This window comes from Balaenoptera musculus, chromosome 6 (assembly GCF_009873245.2).
Source record: "Balaenoptera musculus isolate JJ_BM4_2016_0621 chromosome 6, mBalMus1.pri.v3, whole genome shotgun sequence".
In the NCBI taxonomy this organism is placed as follows: domain Eukaryota; kingdom Metazoa; phylum Chordata; class Mammalia; order Artiodactyla; family Balaenopteridae; genus Balaenoptera; species Balaenoptera musculus.
In genome coordinates this window covers 102,959,576-102,982,745 of record NC_045790.1, presented here as the reverse complement: position 1 = coordinate 102,982,745, position 23,170 = coordinate 102,959,576, and the positions used below count along the sequence as shown (strand labels likewise).

Below are 23,170 nucleotides of genomic sequence, written 5' to 3'. Positions count from 1 at the left end.
CAACCCCGCTTCACACCAATTAAAAAACAGAATTTCTAGGCATGAGGCCCAGGCACTGGGTTTAAAAAAAAAAAAAAAACCGTTAGGAAGAGAAAAATATGTGGTTGAAGTGATAGTGTTCCTGACTCATTATTTTGTCTTTGAGAGAAAAAAATATGGAGTCCAAGCAACTCCATTGCCTCAGGCAACTTCCTTTCTCAGAGTAGGCAGACCTCTCTCTCTGAAGCCACAGACACTAATTAACCGAAATTGGCCAATAAACTGCCTTGAATGCCAAAAAATGGAAATGAAGAATGCATGGCAGGTTCACCTGCCTTTGATCTTCCACAGCGAGCTGGCTCTGTCTAGACAAGCCTCCACCTTCCTCTAGCGAAGGCCCTACAAGCTCCAGGTGGTAAAGGCTGCCTTTGTTCCAGAACTTTGCATTTGTCAAGTTGATAGCTTTGACCATGAAAGTGGCCCTTTGGAGTAGAGGTAGGCATTACAAGATCAAGTTCAAACCCCTCAGCGTGGCATTTGAGGCCCTCCGTGAACTCTCGGCTTCCCCACCTTCTGCTCCAGCCCCCTGGGCTGCTGTCTGTCCCTGAGTACAACATTCTCCCTCAGAGCTCCATCTCTGTATAGCTCCATACCCTGCCTGAGATGACCTGACTCCCGCCCCGCCCCGCCGCTCCATGTTTCACCTGGGAAATTCCTTCCCCACTACTCTCCTCACTTCTGCGATGAATCAGACTCTATTGAAGTAGGGCCCCTAGGGAATTTACGGTTTTAAAAACTCCCTGGGCAATTCGGGTGAGCAGAACGGTGTAAACACACACACACCCTTCCCACCGCATACACCCTCACACTGGCTTCTGTTTTTCTGCCGTCCTATGAACAGGAGTTTTCCCTCTGTAACTTGATGGGGATGGGTTGGGGACGTGGCATGGAACAAAAAAGGGGAAAACGCGGAGAGAAAAGACCAGAAGGATAGAGGGGAGGGAAGGGGATCTGTCTCCCAGCAGTTCCTTGGACTGGTCTGGGATCTCCATGGAGAAAAGGTTTAGAGACGTAAGTTCATGGAGACATCTAAGAGGGACTTCGTGACAAACGGAGCATGAGCGAAGAGTCAGGGTCGGGGGCACCAAGTGGGGCACAGAGGAAGTCCCTCTTCCACACCCCAAAGACTGCAAACTTCAGGAGCATCCAGGGGCACCTCATGTCAGCAGAAACACTTGTGGGAACCAGAGGAAGCAAGGAAGATCCAGGCAGATGTTACAGGGTGTGGTACCTTGCCCACTTTCTACTACAGGGAATGTAAGTGACTCAGGGGTCCAGCTGCTGGCTTTGAACTCCTGCCGACGGTGCTCCAAGGCCATGCCTCCCAATGACTGAGTGTAGTGGGGAGATAAGACACACCCCACCCCTGGGAGACCTTCAAATCCTTTGTTGGCTGATTTGACTTGGGCTCCAGAACATTTTAAATCAAACAAATATTTGTACACCAAGGTTCACAGCAGCATTATTCACAATAGCCAAAAGGTGGAAATGACCTGAGTGTCCATCGATGGATGAATGGATAAATAAAATGTGGCATATACACACAATGGAATATTATTCAGCCACAAAAAGGAATGTAATTTTTACATGTGCTGTAAAATGTATGAATTTTGAAAACATTATGCTGAGTGAAATAAGGAAGACAGAGGACAAATGCATGATTCCACTTATATGAGGTACCTAGAATAGGCAAATTCATGAAGACAGAAAGTGGAATACAGGTTGCCAGGGGCAGAGGGGAGGGGGGAATAGGAGTTATTGTTTAATGGGCACAGAGTTTATGTTGGAGATCATGAAAAAGGTTTGGGTATAGACAGTGGGGACGGCCACATAACATTGTAACTGTATTTAGTGCCACTGAATTGTACATTTACAAATGGTCAAAGTGATAAAATATTATGTTATGTATAGTTTACTACAATAAAAAATAATAACAAAAATGGGACTCTATCATTAAATATTTTTCTTTTTTTACTTCGGCTCAAGGACTTCCCAAAAGCTTTGCTGAAGCTTGCTGGACTGCACGGCCATCTACGATGCATCCACCCAACCCCTCTTCCTCCCTCCTTCACTTGGGGTCAGACTTGCATCTCAATCTGATGGCTCTCCAGCCTCCTGGTTCCCTCCCGATTTCCTTCCACGTAAGCATTTTACCCCTAGTACAATCGATACCCGTTTCACCTCACTGCTTCTCAGCGGACCATGATTCACGCACGAGGTGAATGAAGCTGACTTACTGGTTCACAGACAGAAGCCATGCCTCCCCCTTCCCCTTCCCCGCCCCGGGGCCCTTCTCAGAGCAATGACCAGGACAAACTGAGCCACAGCAGGGTAACACACTTCAAAAAGCTTTTAATTGAATTCAATTATTTCCAAAAGCACAAATACTTGAGATAATTTTGCAAGGACCCTGAATTTTTGCAGGGCTGTTTTTGGCTACTGTAAAAAAGCAAACAAACAAACAAACAAAAAACAACCACACACACACACCCCGGAGTGGCCCTGCTCGCTGTAAGGTCTCCTTGCGGTGTGGACAGTTCTGAAGGGCACTGACCAGTAACAGGGTAGGGCCTCCCTCAGGCAGCCAGCTCAGCCAGGGCCCTGTCCAAGGGGTCCACAGACCAATAGTTGTCATCCCAGCCAAGGAACCAGCCCACGAAGGAGGGAGGCTCAAAGCCTTGCTTCACCATGGTGATAGGGGTCCGCCTATCACGATTAGCTGGGTCTGTCTCGATGTACCGCTTAGCTGCAGACACATAGGGAGGAGAAGAATTCTTAGGGTCTCCCTCACCAAGGAGAGGTGCTTCCGTGCCTAAGATGGTTTTTAGTCCCACTGTCCCCAGTGCCCAACCCCGGCACTGGACGCCACCATCCCTTAAAGGCAATGACACCCACATGACTCCTCCACCGCCCTGCCCAGGAACACGGGAAGGAACAGGGGTCACAGTTTAACCTCCAGCTTCACAAAGCTTATGTCATTTTTCTCTAGCTGTCCCCTACTGGAAGATATCGAAGAACCAGCTTTTGGGTTTCCAGCTCCCAAATCAGATCTACTTCAGCTACCAGGGATCTGCTTTCCCACATCTAAATCCTGACAAGTTTGGTCCTTGGGCATTCTGGGAATCTGAAGCAGCTCCTAGCTGCTGCTTCCTTTTGGTGGGACCTAAGGCTTCTGCAGGTCACCGGGGGCTGACCACGGATGCAAAAGTCCCCACCCCCACGGTCACAAACGCCCAGACCCGCACAGGAAGCTGCTTCCACCCCACCGCATGACACAGACCCACAGACACCCTTGGGTCCTCACCAGAGGTCAAGGCTTCTGTCTTTTCCTCTTCTTGAGAATCCTTTCCAACCCAGACAAAGACCTGGAAGAGAGGCGGGAGATGAAATGGCATGAGGCGTGCTGACTCCACGCGCTCCTGGAGGAAAAGCGGGAGGTTCCAGGTGCGGACCAGACACCCCCTCCACTGACAGAGCCCACGGACCGTGACTCCAAGGATTTGGAACAGAGACGGCAAACTGGTGACCTACAACCTGCTCTGTAGGCCCACCCACCCTCTGGCGGGTGGTCTGCAATGTCTTTTTAGACAAATTGAGTGACTAGCGGATTACATTCAATCCAGACTTCCAACTTCCCTTGAAAACGGGGAGGATCTGGCAGCTTCACCCGCACGTGGATGACGAAGCTGGGCAGCAGCTGCTCCTCTCAATGGCAAGTTCCAGTTTGCCTCAGACTCCACCATGCCTTCATGTCTCCCCAGCTCAGCCTGCTTCACTCACTAACACTGCCAAGCAGGTGCCGTCAGCCACTGAGGTTGAGACCCCTCTCTAGAAGTTCAGGAAGGATCCCTTTCCGGGCATTTACTTGTTCAACAAATGAGCAGCCTAACATATGCTCACTGGTTTCTTCACCCAATGAATATGCATTAAGAGTCTGCTATGTGCCAGTCTCCGTGTGTCTGAGCCAACACGGTCTAAGGCTTGGAATAAAAACAACTCACCACCGCTACCACCATCTTGAATCTTATGACAAGCTTGTTACACCAAAAAATCTATCCAGCTGATTTTTATGTATCATTTATTTTGATGTGTATCTAAAATGTCTTAAAGAGCATGTCATTGATAAGATGGTATTAGACAATAAAATGCCAGACTTTCTCGCCCTTGCTTATTTACAAATGTGTTCCCTACTGCAATACATCGGCCCCTCAACACCAGGTATTGTGACTGTACTGCCCAGCACAGGACTCCCAGCATCACAGCATTTTGCCTGGAAGACAGTGGTGCTTCATAAATGTTGGCTGAGTGAGTGAATAAACAGATGAATACACAGATTAAGTAGTAAATGGAACAAAGTTGCCAGCAGCTGAATGGCTAAACTGCAAACCTTTTGGTACTGATCTTCCAACTGGGGAGCCGGAGAAACAGCCCTGCGGGTCAAGGGGAGTCTTACCCCAGCATGGCTGCCATCTCCAACCCTGACAACTCTGGGAGAGGCCAGCTTGATAGGAAGGGTTACGGACTTCCACCCCCCACGAGGATGCAAGCCCCGTGGGGACAGGGCACCGTCTACTTCTAGGTGACACCGGACAGTTTATGCCTGCATGTGACATGCTGCAAAGTTCAACTTTCTTTACCAACAGATTTAAAGGAAGAGTTCACGCTCCCCTAAGGCCTGGGAAATAATGCTGGCCGTCTGATTTGCATTTATATGGTGCTTTGCAGTTGGCAAGGAGATTTTATCTACCTCTCATCTGTTTGGATTATGCAAGGTAGGTACCACCGTGCCCATTCTGCAGATGAGGGAGGCTCAGAAAGGGAAAGTGACTTGCAGCACCGTGCTTCACCCACCTGGTCCCAGGTGTCCAGAAGCATGACATCATCGGTGGCCAGGTCTTCCTGCATGAGCTCGCCAGGGACCTCTTCGATCTGGGAAGGAATGGAAGAGGTTAATAACAGCGCACCAGCAAGCCGCTTTCCCCCACCCCGGGGTAGGTCTGCTCTATCTGCCCCCTTGAGTGAGCTGCAGAGCTGGCTCCAACCTGCATGGGTCTATGCTGGTCTGTCAGAAGGGTGCTCTCCCCGCCCCTGCTGTGGATGCAACAGCTCCGCTCCCTGGAACACGCCTCCCAAGGGGCGAGCAGAGGGAACGCCCTCCGCCCTCCGCCGGGACTCACCACAAAGCGCCCGATCCTGTTGGAGCAGGCAAAGAGGCGAGGAGGGTGGGCATCCATCTTCTTGTCCTTCAGCCGTGGGGACGTGCGGTAGGCGGCCTTCCCACCCAGCGCCTCCCAGAAGCTGTCTGTGAGGGGAGGCCGCACCAGTTACCAACTGACACCACCCTCCCCCCTCCAGCACTTCTCCTTAGACCCTGGGACAAACCCTGCCCTAGCACAACCAACTGCTCTCAATCCGCAGCCTGCATCGTAAAATCCCAGGGCGCCAAAGAAGGAAGGGGCCTGAGGGATTCGACGGTGATGAAACGGAGGCCCAGAGAGGGAAGACTTGGCAGTGGACACACAGCCAGAACTACTTCTGGTTTGAGATTGACGACAGCACCGCGGGATGGGGATAATTATCCCCGCTCAACACATGAGGCAGTTGAGGCTCAGAGAGGTTAAGCAACTCACCCAACATCACACAGCTAGTATGCTGTAAAGCCACCTTACCTGACGCCACGTATCATTTCCACTATACCTGCTCTGTCCACATATGCTATTTAAATTTAATTGCATTTTCCCACCAGTCACATTTAAATATTCATTAGCCTAAACATGTGACTAGTGGCCACCAAACTGGACCTGGCAGACATAGTACATGTCCATTCTCTCAGAAGGTTCCAGTGGACTGTGCTGCTCTAGACAGAACTACTCTTCCCCATTTCTGCTAAGCATCAAGCAGGAGGGATTGGGCTTAAAAGTAAGAATGGAAAGACCTAGGGTTGGCATAACAAAGGTGTTCCTGACCCGTGCTCTGGAAACAAAGCAGGCTTGTGGCATTGTTACCCCTCTTCCAGCTGACTTCCCCACCTGCCCCAGCCTACACTGAGCTGTCCTTTCTCTAACTCCTGGACACCTCCCTCTCACTGACCATAGTCCTCATTTTCATCTAACTCACTTTTTTTTTTTTTTTGGCAGCGCTGTGGCATGCGGGATCTTAGTTTCCCGACCAGGAATTGAACCTGTGCCCCTGTGGCAAAAGCGCAGAGTCCTAACCACTGGACCGCCAGGGAATTCCCTAAGTCACTTTTATTAACACACATTAGGGGACAGGTGCTCAGGAGAGGGGGGAGGATATAGAAACCCCCAAGCAGACAGAAGGGAGGGAAACATAGCAGCTGCACCCCCAGAGAGCAGGGGGACAGGTGCTCAGGAGAGGGGGGAGGATATGGAAACCCCCAAGCAGACAGAAGGGAGGGAAACATAGCAGCTGCACCCCCAGAGAGCAGGGGGACAGGTGCTCAGGAGAGGGGGGAGGATATGGAAACCCCCAAGCAGACAGACAGGAGGGAAACATAGCAGCTGCACCCCCAGAGAGCAGGGGGACAGGTGCTCAGGAGAGGGGGGAGGATATGGAAACCCCCAAGCAGACAGACGGGAGGGAAACATAGCAGCTGCACCCCCAGAGAGCAGGGGGACAGGTGCTCAGGAGAGGGGGGAGGATATGGAAACCCCCAAGCAGACAGAAGGGAGGGAAACATAGCAGCTGCACCCCCAGAGAGCAGGGGGACAGGTGCTCAGGAGAGGGGGGAGGATATGGAAACCCCCAAGCAGACAGAAGGGAGGGAAACATAGCAGCTGCACCCCCAGAGAGCAGGGGGACAGGTGCTCAGGAGAGGGGGGAGGATATGGAAACCCCCAAGCAGACAGACGGGAGGGAAACATAGCAGCTGCACCCCCAGAGAGCAGCAGGCCCCTCCGCCCCTTGTTCCTACCTGGCTCACTGCCTTCTGCCACCTGAACAGGTTGGGCCCGAAGCACCTGGAGCAGCTCCTGGGCCCCGGTCTTCTCTGCCTCGCTGGCTCCTGTACCCACCCACAGGTAGGCGGCTGAGGGGGTTTTCAGGACAAAGGCGTCGTTGGAGTTCAGCACGCCAGCCTTGGGGATCACCTGGGAGGGCAGTCCTCAATTAATCAGGAACCAGATAAAATGTCCTCAGCCCCCTCCTCGTAGCCCAGGAGACGCTGCAGCAGGACCAGCTCTTAGGAGAGGACTTGGAGGAGCACACACCCCATCAGAGCTGAGGACACAGACTTTGGGCACTGAGGGCCTTAGTTGACTCCCATGAGTCATTAGTGCACTGTGGCTAGCCAAGGAGATTCTAGAAATCTGGGCTGCATTAACAGAAGTTGGGCGCCCAGAACAAAGAAGGTGATGGTCCCATTCTCCTCTAGGCTGCTCAATAGGATTATGTTCAGATCTGCACCTTCCACCATGAAAGGGATAGCAGCCAACTGGAATGTAATGAAGAACAATGTCCAGATTGTGAAGAATGGACTACCTGTGAGGTAGTGAGCTGCCCGTTATGGAAGGTATGCAAGGGGCAATGGGCATTTCTTGAAACAAGGGGAAATCTAAGACATACAATCCTGCTGCCAGGGCAGGAAGGTACGAAAAGCTGCTTCTTAACCCCTCAGCCAAACCCACCCAATCCCGTGCCCAGAGATCTCCCCATCAAGCCTGGGAGGTTTCAGAGAGGCCAATCCTGCCTGGGGTCCAGGGCCTGGGTATTACCTCAACAGCTCGGGTGGCTCCAGAACTGCTGGCCCGGACCTGGAAGAGGCGGGTGCTGGCAGGAGCTGTCTGTCCACCCTCGCGGGAGGTGCCACCCCTATAGATGATCATGGGTTTCCCGCCAAACAGGCTCATGAGGTGAGCAGGCTCCTTGCCTTGGACCACACGGCACTGGGAGGGAGACAGGAGAGCAAGTCAGGAAAGGGGGGTGGGAACATCAGTCCTGTACGACACCAGGCTCACCGCCACCCGCTGCAGCCAGCACAGCCTGGGCTCACCCCTCAAACAAGGCCGTCACACTTGGGTCTGTGCGCGGGTGGTGCATGATCCTACAGCACACAGGGGCTGGCAGGGGAACAGGAGTTCCAGGAAGGCCGGACACAGCACTATTGCCTGAGGCCCCCCGGGCACTGCCTCGGCCGCTCCCCTCCCACGAGGCCCTGCCTTGCTGAGCCTGAGTCTAGTCCAAGAACCAAGAGAGCCCACGTTTGCAAATATTCCCTTAAATGGAAGCACAGGGACTGTTCGTGCACATTCTTCCAGGATGGTGATGTCAGCCTCAGGCATGAAAGCTGGCAGAGTGGTGAGAATAGAGCCTTCCAGATCTGGAGAGACCCCTCCTGCACAGTCAGTGCACCCCACAAGCGGACTGCAGTCAAGGGCTTGGTGGTGGGAGGGAGGGGGCAAGGAGGTCTAAGATATATCACATCTGCTTCTGCCCTGTGTGCCCATTTCATTTCGGATCCCAGTTGTGACCCTGGCTAGCTAAATCTAGAAGACAATCGCACATGTGGGTTGGGGGTACTGTAGTCACTTCCCAACATTGGCCACCACTTTTGGGTCAGAGCTCAGATCCAAGCTCCGCCCCGACAGCGAGAATTCAGGCACGGGCCTCAACCTCTCAGTTTCTTCCTCTGTGAAATGGGGCCAAGAATGCTACTCCTAAGGCTGATGTTGGGATGAGCTAAGGCAGTAATCATCCCACTCAGCACCCGGCACCCAGCCTCCGGGACCCAGAGGATCCCACTGTCATGGTCAAAGTTCAGGGCACTAACCCCGAATCCAGAGCCCTGCTCACTCCAAGGGTAGGATAGAGAAAGGAGGGTTCTGTCTCCTTCTCCCATGTCTCCCCCACCTGCTGCCCTCCAGGGCCCAACACTGTAGCCAGAGCAACCTTTTAAACCCATGAATGCTTTCACATTACATTTACCATTTTAGCAACGTCCCCTTGTTCTCAGGGTCAAGGTCAACATCCTCACTGTGGCTTCTGGGTGGTCTGGTCCCTCTGATCATCTCCCCAGACTCCTATCATGGCACTCTCCCCTCGCTTTAATAACCAATGCCCCCTCCTACCTCAGGGCCTTTGCATGTACCGTTCCCTCTACCTGGAATATGCCTGGCTAACTCCTACTCATCCATTAGGTCCCAGCTGAAAAATCTCTCCCTGGATGGGGGCCTTGTTTAATCCAATTAGCTCCTACTTGGGATCTATGTGTCGTTATACATAACACACCTGTATAAGGGGTCTATTATGGGCCAAGCATGGCTCTAAATGCTTTACAAATGTTAACTTTTCATCCTCACAGCAATCCTGTGAGATAGGTATTGTTATTAACCCCAGTTTGAGAACACAGAGGCATAGAGAGGCTAAGTGACCTGTCCAAGGCTGCCCAGAGGTGAAGACTAGATTTAAACCCAAGCAGGCTAGCTCCATGTCCATCCTCTGAACTATACCACCACACTGCCTCTCCTGCTCCTCTGGGTGTCTTATCATTTTCACTCACTGCACACGTCGTTATGTGTGATTGTACATCCTTTGCCTGCATGTCTGCTGAATATCTTTCTCCCCCGTAGACTGTAAACCACATCACAGCAGTTCAGGGCAGGGCAGGGGTGGGATCTGTGTGTTCATGGCTGCAGACGCAGTGTCAGAGCCCTGCATAAATGTTCGCTGAAAGGATGGATGGATGAATGGAATGATGGACAGTCAGATAGATGAGTGAACAGATAGACAGGGCCCAGGGTGTGGCCCCGAGGGACAATGGGCTCACCTGGACAGGAGTACCTCCCAGCTCCTCATCCAGCTGGGCAGTCAGGATGGCAGATGCGGCGACCTCATCCTGGGTGGACTGAGCACCCTGCCTGGAAGGGAAGTGATACTCAGCACTGAGGTTTGCAAAGAGCCCCGAGTCTCTCTTTCACCCTGGGCCTGAGAAACGCACAAATCCCCAGATTACAGGTAATGAAACTGAGACACAGAGAGGAAAAGGGGTTCTCTCAAAAGCAACCAGCGCCAGGAACCAGACCAACATGCCACATCCCCCAGCTCAGCATCTCACCTCTTATAAAGATCTGACCACAACCAACAGACTTCCTCATCCTAAATCTGCCCTGCAGGGATATTTATAGTGGGTGGCTTTCTGCCCCACCTCTTCCTATTACTGTCTAAATTTCTCATAACCAACATGTGTTATCTGTATAAGCAAACAATCTGACAAATCAACGTGCTGATGCAGCTATTAAAAAAAAAAAAAAAAAAGGCTTCTCATGAATTTTGTACCGTGTGTGTATTACCTTGTTCAAAAAAATTTCTTTCAAGCTGCTTTTAAAAGTCTGAGGTTGTCATCATTAATCATTAGAGAAATGCAAATCGAAACTACAATGAGATATCATCTCACACCAGTCAGAATGGCCATCATCAAAAAATCTACAAACAGTAAATGCTGGAGAGGGTGTGGAGAAAAGGGAACCCTCTTGCACTGTTGGTGGGAATGTAAATTGATACAGCCACTATGGAGAACAGTATGGAGGTTCCTTAAAACACTAAAAATAGAACTACCATACGACCCAGCAATCCCACTCCTGGGCATATACCCTGAGAAAACCATAATTCAAAAAGAGTCATGTACCACAATGTTCATTGCAGCTCTATTTACAATAGCCAGGACATGGAAGCAACCTAAGTGTCCATCAACAGATGAATGGATAAAGAAGATGTGGCACATATATACAATGGAATATTACTCAGCCATAAAAAGAAACGAAATTGAGTTATTTGTAGTGAGGTGGATGGACCTAGAGTCTGTCATACAGAATGAAGTAAGTCAGAAAGAGAAAAACAAATACCGTATGCTAACACATATATATGGAATCTAAAAAAAATAAAAGAAAAGAAAAATTGTCATGAAGTACCTAGGGGCAAGACAGGAATAAAGACACAGACCTACTAGAGAATGGACTTGAGGATACGGGGAGGGGGACGGGTAAGCTGGGACAAAGTGAGAGAGTGGTATGGACATATATACACTACCAAACATAAAATAGATAGCTAGTGGGAAGCAGCTGCATAGCACAGGTCGATCAGCTTGGTGCTTTGTGACCACCTAGAGGGGTGGGATAGGGAGGGTGGAAGGGAGGGAGACACAAGAGGGAAGAGATATGGGGACATATGTATATGTATAACTGATTCACTTTGTTATAAAGCAGAAACTAATACACCATTTTAAAGCAATTATACTCCAATAAAGATGTTAAAAAAAAAAAAAAGTCTGAGGTTGTCAAATTGAGAGGCATTCTACAGAATAAAACTAGGGCTCTTCCAAAGTATCAAGGTTGTGAAAGAAGAGTAAAGACTGAGGGCTTCCCTGGTGGCGCAGTGGTTAAGAATCCGCCTGCCAATGCAGGGGACACAGGTTCGAGCCCTGGTTCAGGAAGATCCCACATGTTGCGGAGCAACTAAGCCCGTGCGCCACAACTACTGAAGCCCGTGCGCCTAGAGCCTGTGCTCTGCAACAAGAGAAGCCACCGCAATGAGAAGCCCGTGTACTGCAACGAAGAGTAGCCCCCACTCGTCGCAACTAGAGAAAGCCTGCGTGCAGCAACGAAGACCCAACGCAGCCAAAAATAAATAAATAAAATAAATAAATTTATTTAAAAAAAAAAAGAGTAAAGACTGAGGAACTGTCACAGATCAAAGACATGATTAAAAGCCACTAAGGAGACGTGATGACTAAATGGCATGTGAGATCCTGGGTTAGATCTTAGACCAGAAAAAGGATATTAGTGGGAGAACTGGTGAGATTCAAGTAAGGTCTATAGATTAGTAAAGAGTATTGTAACAATGTTAATTTCCCAGTTTTGAAACTTGAACTATGGTTAAGTAAGACATGATCATAGAGGGAGCTGCGTAATGGGTATATGGGAACTGTCTGTAGTATTTTTGCAACTTTTCAGCAAGTCATTTCAAAATAAAAAGTTTAAGAAAAAAGAAACCTAACCGTCAATCTTCAAAAAGTTTGAGATCGCATATAAGAGAAACGAAATGAAAAAAGAAAAATACTATACTGAGATACCATTTCATAAACTATAAGGTTGACAAACAGCGAAAGTTTGATAACACAGTCCACTGGTGAGACCGTGGGGAAACAGACACTCTCATTTGTTGCGGGTGAGAATGCAAATACTACAAAATCTATCTACGGAAACTGGGTGCTATCTATCAAAATGACAAGTGCATTTACTGTTTGACCCAGCAATCCCACTTCTGGGAACTTACTGCAAACATATTTCTCTATACATTCAAACTGATGTTTGTTTAAGGTTACTAATCACAGCAATGCTTGTAATAGCAAAAGTCTGGAATCAACCCAAGTACGCAACAGCAGGGAATTTGTTAAATAAACTACAGGATAGCCACGTGATGGAATATTATGCAGCTGTAAAAAGGAGTGAGGAAGTTCTTTATGTACTGACAGAGACTAAGCTCCAGGAAGTATTAAGTGAAAAAAAGCAAAGCGCAGGACAAAATACATAGTTAGCTATCTTTTGTAAGGAAGGAAAAGAACTAGGACTATAGGGTGAGATTTTCTTATATTTGCATCAAAAATTACTGGAAGAGTATACAAGAAACTAATGAAAGTGGGCATCCATGGAGGGGTGGGGGTCATAGAGCAAGGTGGGGAGGGACAGAATGGGGACAAGCTTTCTCAATACATGCATTTTTATTCTGTTTTGATCCTCGACTCGTGAATGTATTATCTATTTTTAAAGAATTAATAATTTTTAATTAGAAAACATGGGAGGATGAACAGTACTTAGAGTGGGATTGTGGGAGAGATTTTCTGTTTGTTTGTTTCTCCCTAGTCCCCATGTCTCCTATAATGGACATGTAATGCTTTTATGAGAATAGTTTAAAATTTGTTTAGAGAAAAAAGACAAGCGGTGTTGCCCTGTGGACGAGAGCCTTTCCCAGTGGAGGGTGGCTGCCCCGGCTCAGGTCCACACACTCGCAGGCTTCCCTCAGCCCTGTTCACATCCCTCCTTGCTCCCATGCTCGCCCCACAGCACAGGGCCCCAGACCCTCACCAGTTGTAGATGATCTGTCCCTGACGGCCACCATGACGGTAGTTGTACAGAATGATGTAGCTGTCACCGCCGTAGAACTGTCCATACGTGGCGGGGTCCACGGGCACTTTGTTGGAGCCTTCAATTCTCCAGATCTACCAGAGCAAAGCTGGGCTCAGACACAGTGCAGCACCCCCAGTCCCCAACTCAGACCAGCTGAGAAACCACAGAGTGGTAGGTAGTGGTTACAAAACACGACTGCACTCGGACTCAGACTAAAGTTGAATAATTTGCCCAAATCACAGAGCCACTAGGATTCAAACGCAGGTTTCCTGCTCTAGATCCTTATACTGCACCCCTGCCCCACCCTGTACTTCCTCCTTGTAGACATCAGCACAGGGACTGGACCTGCATGATGGTATTTGCAAAATGGGTTTAGTGGGTGTTACACGGGTTACACAGTGTAACACAAGCTAAGGGTACAAATCAACGAATGACCTGGATCCAAATCAGGATCCACCCCCTTAGAGGTTGTGCAGCCTTGGACAACTTGCTTACTGTCTATGAGCCTCAGTATGGGACTAATAAAGGATGTTGGTCTATTCATGAAAGTCTAGCACAGTGCCTGGCACAGGGTAATGGCTCTACAGGTGGCAGCTACTCTTAATTATTAGAACTATTATTATTTTATTATTAATGTTGCCATTATCTGTATCATTATTAAGTTGTCTGGATTTTATAGATCACCTGCAGAGGCAGGGCCATCACTAAGTGACCTCAGAATGACTCCTGCTGGCAGATCTCTTTGCAGGGCTCCGGTAACACGGTTTTCAAAGTGGTCACAAAGCCCTGCAGCGCCACCTGGTGGTGCTGCAAGTCCCGGGAAACAATCTCTGGACTTTGAAAATTCTCGAAGGTGATGGAGTGGGCTAAGCCTCATTTTACAGGTGAGGAAAGTGAGGTTCAAAGAGGTTAAGTAACTTGCCCGAGGTCACACAGCTGAGCTGCCAGGGCTCTTTCCACACTGCCCTATCCTGATCATTTTCATTGCATCTTCCCCTCCCACTGAAGTCATGAACGAGTGATGAATGAAAAATAATAACACCAATGACAAAAACAATAATAAATAAAAATTAACACTTTTGTTATTTCTATTATGTAGGATGGAATCAGTGTTTGCCTGAAGCAGATTCTACTTCATAAACATCTCTGAATTCCATCCCCCCACACTTCTCCATCTTCACTGTGACCCTCCTGGTCTCAAGGTCATTATCTCTTCCCTAGACTATTATAACCTCGTCATGAGGTCTCTACCGTCATTATCCTGTCTCTAAATTCATTTTCACAGTGAGTTTCGGAAGCACAGAACTGAGCCTGTCACATTTCTGCCTTTAAAAAAAAGAAAAAGAAAAAAAAAAACCCTCACTAGCACCTAATGGTTACAGGATCAAGTCCACACCCCTGGACACGGAATTCAAGGCCCCTCCTTGAGGATGCCATCAGTACCAGGCTCCCAGGACAGCTCCCTGCCTGGAATACCTACTCTTCTTCTCTGGCAGCAAACTCCTACTCATACTCTGAGGCCCAACCAAAAGGTCCCCATCTCTGTGAAGACTGCCCCAACCACCCACCTTCACTGCCCTTCCTGTGTTCCCATAATCCCTGTGCACCTCCCATCTTCCACTGACCACACAGGTCTGAGCAACCAGCTGTGGCTGTGGTAACCTCCCCTCCCAGACCAAGCACTCTTCATGGGCAGGGTGGGGTCTCAGACACTTGGCACGGAGCCTGGAAGACAGTAGGTGCTTAGGGTATGTTGGTTGCAATAATCCAGCATGACAAAAGAATTCCATTCACCAAAAACTGTGGCCAAAATCTCTTAGAGAAACATCTTCAGAAAAGCGGGAGGCAGTGGGTAGGCCAGAGATGCCAGGGAGGGAGCAAGGAAGGGGCCTGGACACACCCACCCCAGCCCCCCAGGAACCTGTTTCTGGCCTGTGCCATCGTCATCCATGCCGTGCTGGGCGGCCATTGCAGTGGAGGTGTGCAGGGTGGCAGCGTCGAAGGGCACACGCTCCATGTTGGCGATGTGGCTGGAGAGATAGGTCAGGCCCAGGCCATCCGTCTGGTCTAGGTCGCGCCAGTTCTTGAAGAACTGTTTGAACAGCGGGGTCTCGCCACCCTCGGGAAGGATGGAGACCTGGAAGGGGAGGGGGGAGAGCAGGATATGCTGGCTTGGGGTCCCCCTGAGGACAGGGGCCACCCAGCAGGGGTCCTCAAGGGAGCCTCAGACAACCAGTCCACAGTGGGGTGGGATACCCACCCGAAATGGACGCATCCTCACCGTCCTACCTGGCTCCAAGACTCACCTGGGTCTGCTTGGGGTAGTGCATCTTGGAGATGAAGTCGGAGGCCGTTTTGAGGGCAGCCTTCCTCTCCTCCATGTTGGCCTGCCTGCCTGTCAGCAGAGGGAGGGTAAGGGGCTGGGGGGCAGTGCTGCGCCCCAGCATCCAATGGTCCAGGGAAAGCAGAAGGCCAATCTCCCTCCCTCTTCCTCCTAGACTGTGGACAGCCAAGGCCGGAGAGCCCAGAGCTGATCACACCATGAGCTCTCGGGGGCCAGCCAGGGGTCCTGCCTGATGACGGCAAGCACACCGACCACTGTGGCCCATTTACTGAGCTCAGAACTATACAGAACTGATGGCATTTAATCCACACAACAACCTTATGTGATAAAGATCATTATCTTATCCTCATTTACATATAAGGAAGCCAGGGACTTAGAGAGGTTAAGTGACTTGACCAAGGCCGCTCAGCCAGTAGGAAAGCTGCAACTCAGACCCTCAGGCCCCCCTCCTCTTCCCTAGACTCATGAGCCAAATTCCTGCAAGGCTGCAGAAGCTCCCACTCGAGGTCCTGTTCGAGCCCTTCCCCTGTCCCCAATACCTTTCCAGACAAAGATTTTCCCATCTTTGCCATGGTCCAGGATGAAGCAGTCCTCTGACTTCAAGGCCCCCTGGGCGAAGGGGTTCTCGTCAGCCACGAGGGAGACCAACATGGTGCCCGCGCCATTGGAGACCTGGAGGGACAAGGGAAAGGCAGCCCAGCCCATCAGTGACCTCCACCACTTCAGCCTAACCATGGGCACCCCCAAGACCACACGTGGGGAGACCCACGTCTCACCCCCACCCCCAAACGACACTGCAGGGTAACATGAGGACTTGTGCCCTCAAGCCCTGAGGCTCATCAGGATTTCTTTGTCTTTTTCCTCTATGTCACAACCACACCTGTGACCTAAACACAGGTGTAGCACGGAAACTGCACACGGAAAGGGAACGGGGAGGATCCAATGCAGGAATGCAGGTGGCATAGGAAAATAACTGTATAGTTGGTGAAAAGATATTCAACCTCATCAGTTAAAAAAAAAAAAGGAAATAAAGAAGAAAAAGAAAAAGATCTAAATGCAGTGTAGGATTCTGGATTGGAACCTGGAATGAAAAATTGGGGAAAACTGAATAAAGTCTGCAGTTTAGTTAGTAGTATTGAACTGATGTTTCTTAGTTTTGACAAATGTACCTGGTTATGTTAAGATGTTCAGGGAAAGCTGGGTGAAGGGTATATGGGAACACTCTGTACTATCTTTGCAATATTTCTGTAAACCTAAAAATTATTCTAAAATAAAAGTTCATTGAACTTTTTTTTTAAGTGTACCATACTCGTCAAAATTCAAAAGATTGACAATACCCAGCGTTGAAAAGACTCTGGGTGAACAGGCACTTTCAAACCCGTGGTGAAGGTAACTAGGGAGCCCTTCTAGAATGAATTTTAGTAATACATATCAGAACTCTAAATAATAAGTGCTCCACATTTATTGAAAACTTACTATGTGCCAGGCACTGTTCTAAGCAATTTATGTAATTTATATAATTTAATCACTTCTACAATTATACAACTCCTTTAATCCTTAAAACAACCCTGTGGTAGTCCTAGTAGTATCCCCATTTTATTCACAAGGAAACCAAGGCACAGAGAGATTAAGTAACCTGCACCGCTAGAAAGTACCAGACCTGGGATTCGAACCCAGGTAGTCTGACTCCAGAACCAGTATTTTTTTTTTTTCTTTGGCCACATCCCGAGGCTTGCAGGATCTCAGTTCCCGGACCCGGGATTAAGCCACAGCAGTGAAAGCCCAGAATCCTAACAACTAGGCCACCAGAGGACTCCCAAGAACCAGTATTTTCAATCACTGAATCTTTATTCAGCCTATGACCCAGCAATCCATGTCTGGGAAACTCCCCTAATGCCACACTTAGCCTAAGTGCACAAAGAGGGACTGTTTGCAATCAGAAAAGGTGGAAACATTCTAATGTCCATCAATTGGGGATCTGCTGAGATTCCTACATTCCTAAAATAGAATACTACACAGCCGTTATAAAGGACCATGTGGATCTCTATTACAGACAGATATTCCTGACCACGTCAAGTGGAAAAAAGGCCACAGAAAAGCATGAATAGTTTGGATCCATGAATATCAAATAGAGATGGAAAAATATATGTAACTAGACACAGAAAGCTGTATCTGGAGGTTCTTTTACCAAATGGGTAACCATGTAACCATGGTAACCCATGGAGAGGAGACGAGGGGAGGCTGATTTTTTTTGTGTGAGTATTGTTACTTTTGTAATTAAAACCCATTTTTAAAATAGTACTGGTTATCTTAAACTAGTGAAATTGCATTGACTTGTATTTTCTTCTTATGTTCTTGAGAATTGCTCAGTACTGTTATTTACAATGCATATGTATTACTTTAGTATCAGAGTAAATATCAATAATGTGGTTTTTCTGTGGTGGTGATGAGAATCTGCACCTCATTTTGTTGTTATTTTACCACAAACAAGCCTAGGGCACAACATGGGTGTCACAGGCCCAGAGGCCAGAGTTCCTTGGCTCAGGATCAGCCTCAATTCACTTTTTAAAATCACAAGAAGACAAATTCCCTGGCGGTCCAGTGGTTAGGACTCCGCGCTTTCACTGCCGAGGGTGTGGGTTAAAGGGAACCCACAAGCCTCACAGCGTGACCAAAAAAAAGAAGAAGATAAATAAATAAAAAATAAAATCACAAGAAGAAATTATAAAGTCATTAACCATAGCCTGCCCCTCAACACACACACACACACACCACACACACACTTCTGTACTACTTCCCCGTATTTTCCTACAACACTCCCATCAGTTTCCTCTGTGGACCCCCAGAAATCCTGAAAAGTTGACTCTACTGCCCTTCTCCCCACTTTACAGACTAGGAAACTGAGACCCAGCAGAGAACATGTGCTGCCCAAGACCCCACAGATGAATGTGACACAGATGTGTCTGCAGTCGCTCGCACGCTCTTACTCCTGGGGCAGGAAGGCAAAGGCAGCAGATGGGTGTCTACTGGAGGCGTGTGGAAGCCGAGTCCCCCCCCACCCCACCCCCACGCATGCTTTGCTCAAGGCCCCATGGCAGCGGAGCTCAGGAAGACCAGGTCTCCTGACCCCAGACCCAGGGGACAGAGCAGCTGAGGCTCACCTTGTAGAGCTTGGCCAGCTTGCGGTTGGCTGCGTCCTCCTTGGCTGTGTCCTCAGCACCCTTGGGCAGAGCTGGCTTGGGACCCAGCACCTGCAGGAGAGGGAGAGATGGAAGAAGGGGTGGCGGTGAGCTCCTGGCAGCCTCCTCCCCCAGGGAGGGGACTGAATTCCTGAGAGAGCTCCCTCCCCAGGCAGGCAAGGACCACACGGGCGTCCATCCACAGCGACCTTCCACTTAGGGTAAGGTCCCCTCCAGAGACATCCTGCATCTCTTGACGTGTCTCCTGTGTGCGGAGCTCAACCAGGGCTGCCTGTCGAGTCCTTCCCTCCTTGTTCCTTGTCTCCAGGAGCTCCGTGCTCCTCTGCCTCCTGGACAGTCCTTCAGGTATTTATCCAACCATTTCCTCCTGGCCTTCTAAGAATGATAAGTAGAGCTATGAACACCTTCCACCACATGCCTTTAACAGACCTCATTTCATCTTCGCACCCATGCTCAGAGGCACAGACTATCACTCTCATTTCACAGGAGAGGAAACTGAAGTCTAGAGAGAAGAAGTACCCTGTCCACACAGCTATGAGGTGGCTAAGTCAGAATTTAAACCCGTATCCCTGTGATTTTAGAGTCTTGTTTTCACACCTCCATTCTGAGCTACCTCCAGCCTCAATGGCCCCAGCTGCTGCCCCTCTCAAGCCATGTCTGGTGTCCGGGCTCCTCCCCATAATAACCACCTTCTGCTCTTCCTAAAAACCAGAACTCAACAGCCCCAGACAAGCAGGAGACAAGTGGCACGGAGCAGAGCCCGTGGTCTCCTCCTTTTCCCGGTGACCTTTGCCTCTGTTGATATGTCCTCAAAGCACAACGGCTGGCAATGCCATCATGCAATTGATGAAATGGGCTATAAACTACTAGGAATGGTCAGAAGAGGAAAGAGGGGATTGGGTCTCCATTGTCTCTTTCTGACCTGGTTCCAGCACCAGGCCCACCCTCGGAAGATGCCAAGACCCTCCTTCTCAGCTCCTCTGGAGGACCTGGCCCTCCCAGTGGGAGGGTGCGGCTCACAACCCTGGGATGTACCAGGTCCTGGGATTCCAGCCCCACTTCTCAGGGGAGTCTGGGAGTTGTCGGGGGAGCTGCTCTTCCAGCTTGGTGGAAAAACAAATTCACCTCAACACTGCCTGTTGGATGGACGGAGGAAAGAAATGAGCCTCCTGTCCCTATTTTTGGCCCCACCCTGCACTCCTGGGATGGGGCCGTGGGTACCTGGAGCATCGCCTCCGGCTCAGAGCCCTCCTCAGACACGTGCACGTGGGCCCGGCCACTCCGCTCGTTGTCTCGGATGCCCTTGGACACCTGTGTGGCCTTCAGCCTCTCAGAACGGTTGCTCTCGGAGCCGCACCACTGATAGATGTCCTGTAAGACAGGGAGCCCACGTAAGGCAGTGCCCTCACCTTCGTATAAGCCCTGCCCAGCGACATGGCAAGGAGGGAACTATGGAGGGGGGCGGTGAGCTCACCTTGTTCTCTGCTTGCCCAGGTGACGGCCGGTGGAGCACACACATGCCATGCCCACATCCAAGCACAACAGGTGTGATCTGTGTGCACCAGGGCATGTGAGTGCATGATTTGGGATATGTGTTTTTTCACAGGTACCCCTACACATAGAGTGTGTATAGAAATGTTTGCCTGCTGGTGGGAGCAGAAATTAGCACAACCACTTTGGAAAACCGTTTGGCTGTACCTTCTAAAGCTCTGTATACCGGTATCCTATGACTCAGCGATCCCTCTCCTGGGAATATACCCAACAGAAGTGCATGCATACATCCACCAAAAGACCTGTGCAAGAATGTTCAGAGCAGTACCGCCTGGAATAGCCCCAAACTATCCCAAGTGTCCATCAACAACAGAACAGATCAATAAACTGTGGCATATCTGCCCAATCAATTCTTATATAACAAGGAGAAGGAACAATTTACAACTAAAGGCAAGAATATGGATGGATCTTAGAAAGAAAATGTTGGGCAAAAAAGTCAGAGATCAAAAGCAAAGATTCCACGTACATGAAGTTCAGAAACAGGTGGAACCAGTCTATGCTGTTGGTTGAGAGAGTTTGGGATGACGGTTATCCTTGGGGGTGAAAGGACGAGAAGAGGACAGACGGGAATTCCCTGGCAGTCCAGTGGTTGGGACTCTGTGGGGCCCACTGCAGGGGGCACGGGTTCCATCCCTGGTCAGGGAACTAAGATCCTGCAAGCCACGTGGCCAAAAAAAAAAAAAAATCTAAGAAGAGGACAGATGGGGCCTTCTGGGGGCTGGTGACGTTCTGTTTCTTGATCTGGGTGTTAATTACACAGGTGTGCTCACTCTGTGAAATCTATAGAGATGCACACTCAGGATTCACACACTCTTCTGTGTACCTGTTACACTTTAATAACAAGCTTACACTCAGTGTGTGCCTCCGTTTGCATGGACATTACACCACGTGTATATATGAGGTTGGGTGTAGAACATCTGGCCATGTCCTTCTGCAGGTATGAGTATATGTGGATTTGGGAAGAATGTGTACAAAGCATCACACATCAGTAAGGTGGGCCTGGGTAAGTGCATCCCACACACGTTGCCACATACAAGTGGGCATGTGCAACTACACGTATGACACGCACATCGTGGGTCCCTGAACAACATGCCCAAGTCTCCATGTGTAGGCATTCATCGTGGTGCCATGTCCACACCTGCTGGGCAAGAGCTTATAGTTTTTTTTTTTAATTGAGGTATGGTTGACTTACAATACTATATAAGTTTCAGGTGTACAACATAGTGATTCACAATTTTTAAAGACTATACACCATTTGTAGTTGTTATAAAATATTGGCTATATTCCAAGAGCCTATAGTTTCTGCACATGCCCACCATGTATTTGCAAGTGAGTGATTATGTGTAAAAAGGTACACAAGATGTGCACATGAACATGCCAGGGAGTCTGTACATCAACTGAAGCCAGAGTACGCTGTGCGTGAGGTCTGTGTGCAGGCATATGATGAGTCTGAGTCCACACGCCAGGCACGTCTGTACCCAAATCTCTGCAGGTATGTCTGACTGCTACACAGAGCATGTGTGTGCATGGGGGCTACTGTCTCTGTGGCTTGCCCTACTTGTTCACGTGGATGTGTCTACCTCCCCAGAGTCAGGCCTGGAGCACCTCAGTGGCCCCTGGGAAAGGGGAGGGCAGGACTTACATTGCCCAGGTCCAGGATGAAGCAGTCGCCATTGTTGAAGCTCTCCCAGGACACAGGCACCTCGGTGGCGCGGACTGCACGCCGCCCTTTGACCTGGAAGAGTCTCTGCACCATCACCTCATTGGGTACCACATGCTTGAATCCCGATGCCACGCCTCCTTTCTGTTGGGTCAAGGAGACAGCGTTAGTCCACGGGAGAGCATCTGGGGAAGGGATAGGGATGAGTTGAAGGAAATTCTGGCCTATGCACCACTGGACTTCTAGCAGATTCCCTACCCACTGCACATTGCTGCCACCCCTTTGAATCTCATACTCCACTAACAAAGACCCCTGGGCCCACTTTCCTGGATCAAAAAGCTTCAAACATTCCTTTCTCAAAACCTGCATTTCCCAAGGGATGTTCTAAGGAACTCTAATCCCCCAAGATAGTCTGCAAGGAAAGGATTCCATGATCAAATAAGCACAAGGAATGCTCCTTACTTGCTCCCTGACTGTTACATAATGTACATCCACATAATAAAGGCTCTGGGAAGTCCTATGGTAAATAAACCTGCTTGCCTTTTGTTTTAGAGAACATTTCCCTGCCTTATTGAATCAAGAACTGCTTTTCTCCTCCTCATCCTGCCTGCAGCTCGAGTGTTCTGCAAAACCCACTTTGAGAAGCACTCACCCAAAGCTTTCCCATCCTTCAAGGCTCTCTCGGTCTCCAGCCGAGACCATCCCCCTCCCTCCTCTGATGCTGCTGCAGCAAGCCCACCCAGCTGTGCCTTCAGAGGCAGCTGTGGGTAAACGACAGAGCACCGACCTCAGGTTCAAGTCCCTGCCCTGCCACTACAGTGTTGGGTGACTTTGGGCAAGTCTCTTTCCCTCTCTGAGCCTCAGGCCTCTCCCTTTTGAAATGGTGACAAAAGCCCCTGCTGTGCCACCTTTTGCAGTCATCACCAAGTTCCCAGGGAGCTTCAGGAAGGATTCCTGGCAGCGGTCAAAACTGCCCTTGGTTCAGCAGAAAGCCAAATAAAGTGGGTTGGGCGTCCTCATAAACAGTTCCCAGCCCCAGGTGCTCACCGACCCCAAGCCCCAGGGGTGTCAAGTCAGAGCTGCGAAGGTCCTTATGAGCTTCCCATTTTACGCATGAGGAAACTGAAGCCCAGAGCAGTGAAGTGACTTACTCAAGGGCACTCAACAAGCACGCGGCAAAGCTAAGGAGTAAAACCTTGCCTCCTGTTTCCAATCTGGCACTCACCTCCCTGCTCCA

At 49.5% G+C, this 23,170-nt stretch overlaps 1 protein-coding gene across 3 annotated transcripts in view; it reads right to left on the bottom strand.

The window, feature by feature from the left end:
- Window positions 1-2,371: 2,371 nt before the first annotated feature.
- Window positions 2,372-23,170, bottom strand: part of GSN (gelsolin) — a 56,241-nt gene continuing 35,442 nt past the window's right edge. For all 3 annotated transcript variants that reach the window (XM_036855244.1, XM_036855243.1, XM_036855242.1), the window contains 14 exons: window positions 21,916-22,077; window positions 19,944-20,093; window positions 18,684-18,773; window positions 16,062-16,194; window positions 15,485-15,573; window positions 15,100-15,315; window positions 13,137-13,270; window positions 9,824-9,914; window positions 7,773-7,943; window positions 6,974-7,148; window positions 5,217-5,341; window positions 4,891-4,968; window positions 3,344-3,404; window positions 2,372-2,785 (listed from right to left, as the gene is read on the bottom strand). In XM_036855244.1, coding sequence (XP_036711139.1) covers window positions 2,616-2,785; window positions 3,344-3,404; window positions 4,891-4,968; window positions 5,217-5,341; window positions 6,974-7,148; window positions 7,773-7,943; window positions 9,824-9,914; window positions 13,137-13,270; window positions 15,100-15,315; window positions 15,485-15,573; window positions 16,062-16,194; window positions 18,684-18,773; window positions 19,944-20,093; window positions 21,916-22,077 — 1,845 coding nt within the window. In that variant the 3' untranslated portion in view covers window positions 2,372-2,615. The remainder of the gene's footprint in view (window positions 2,786-3,343; window positions 3,405-4,890; window positions 4,969-5,216; window positions 5,342-6,973; window positions 7,149-7,772; window positions 7,944-9,823; window positions 9,915-13,136; window positions 13,271-15,099; window positions 15,316-15,484; window positions 15,574-16,061; window positions 16,195-18,683; window positions 18,774-19,943; window positions 20,094-21,915; window positions 22,078-23,170) is intronic.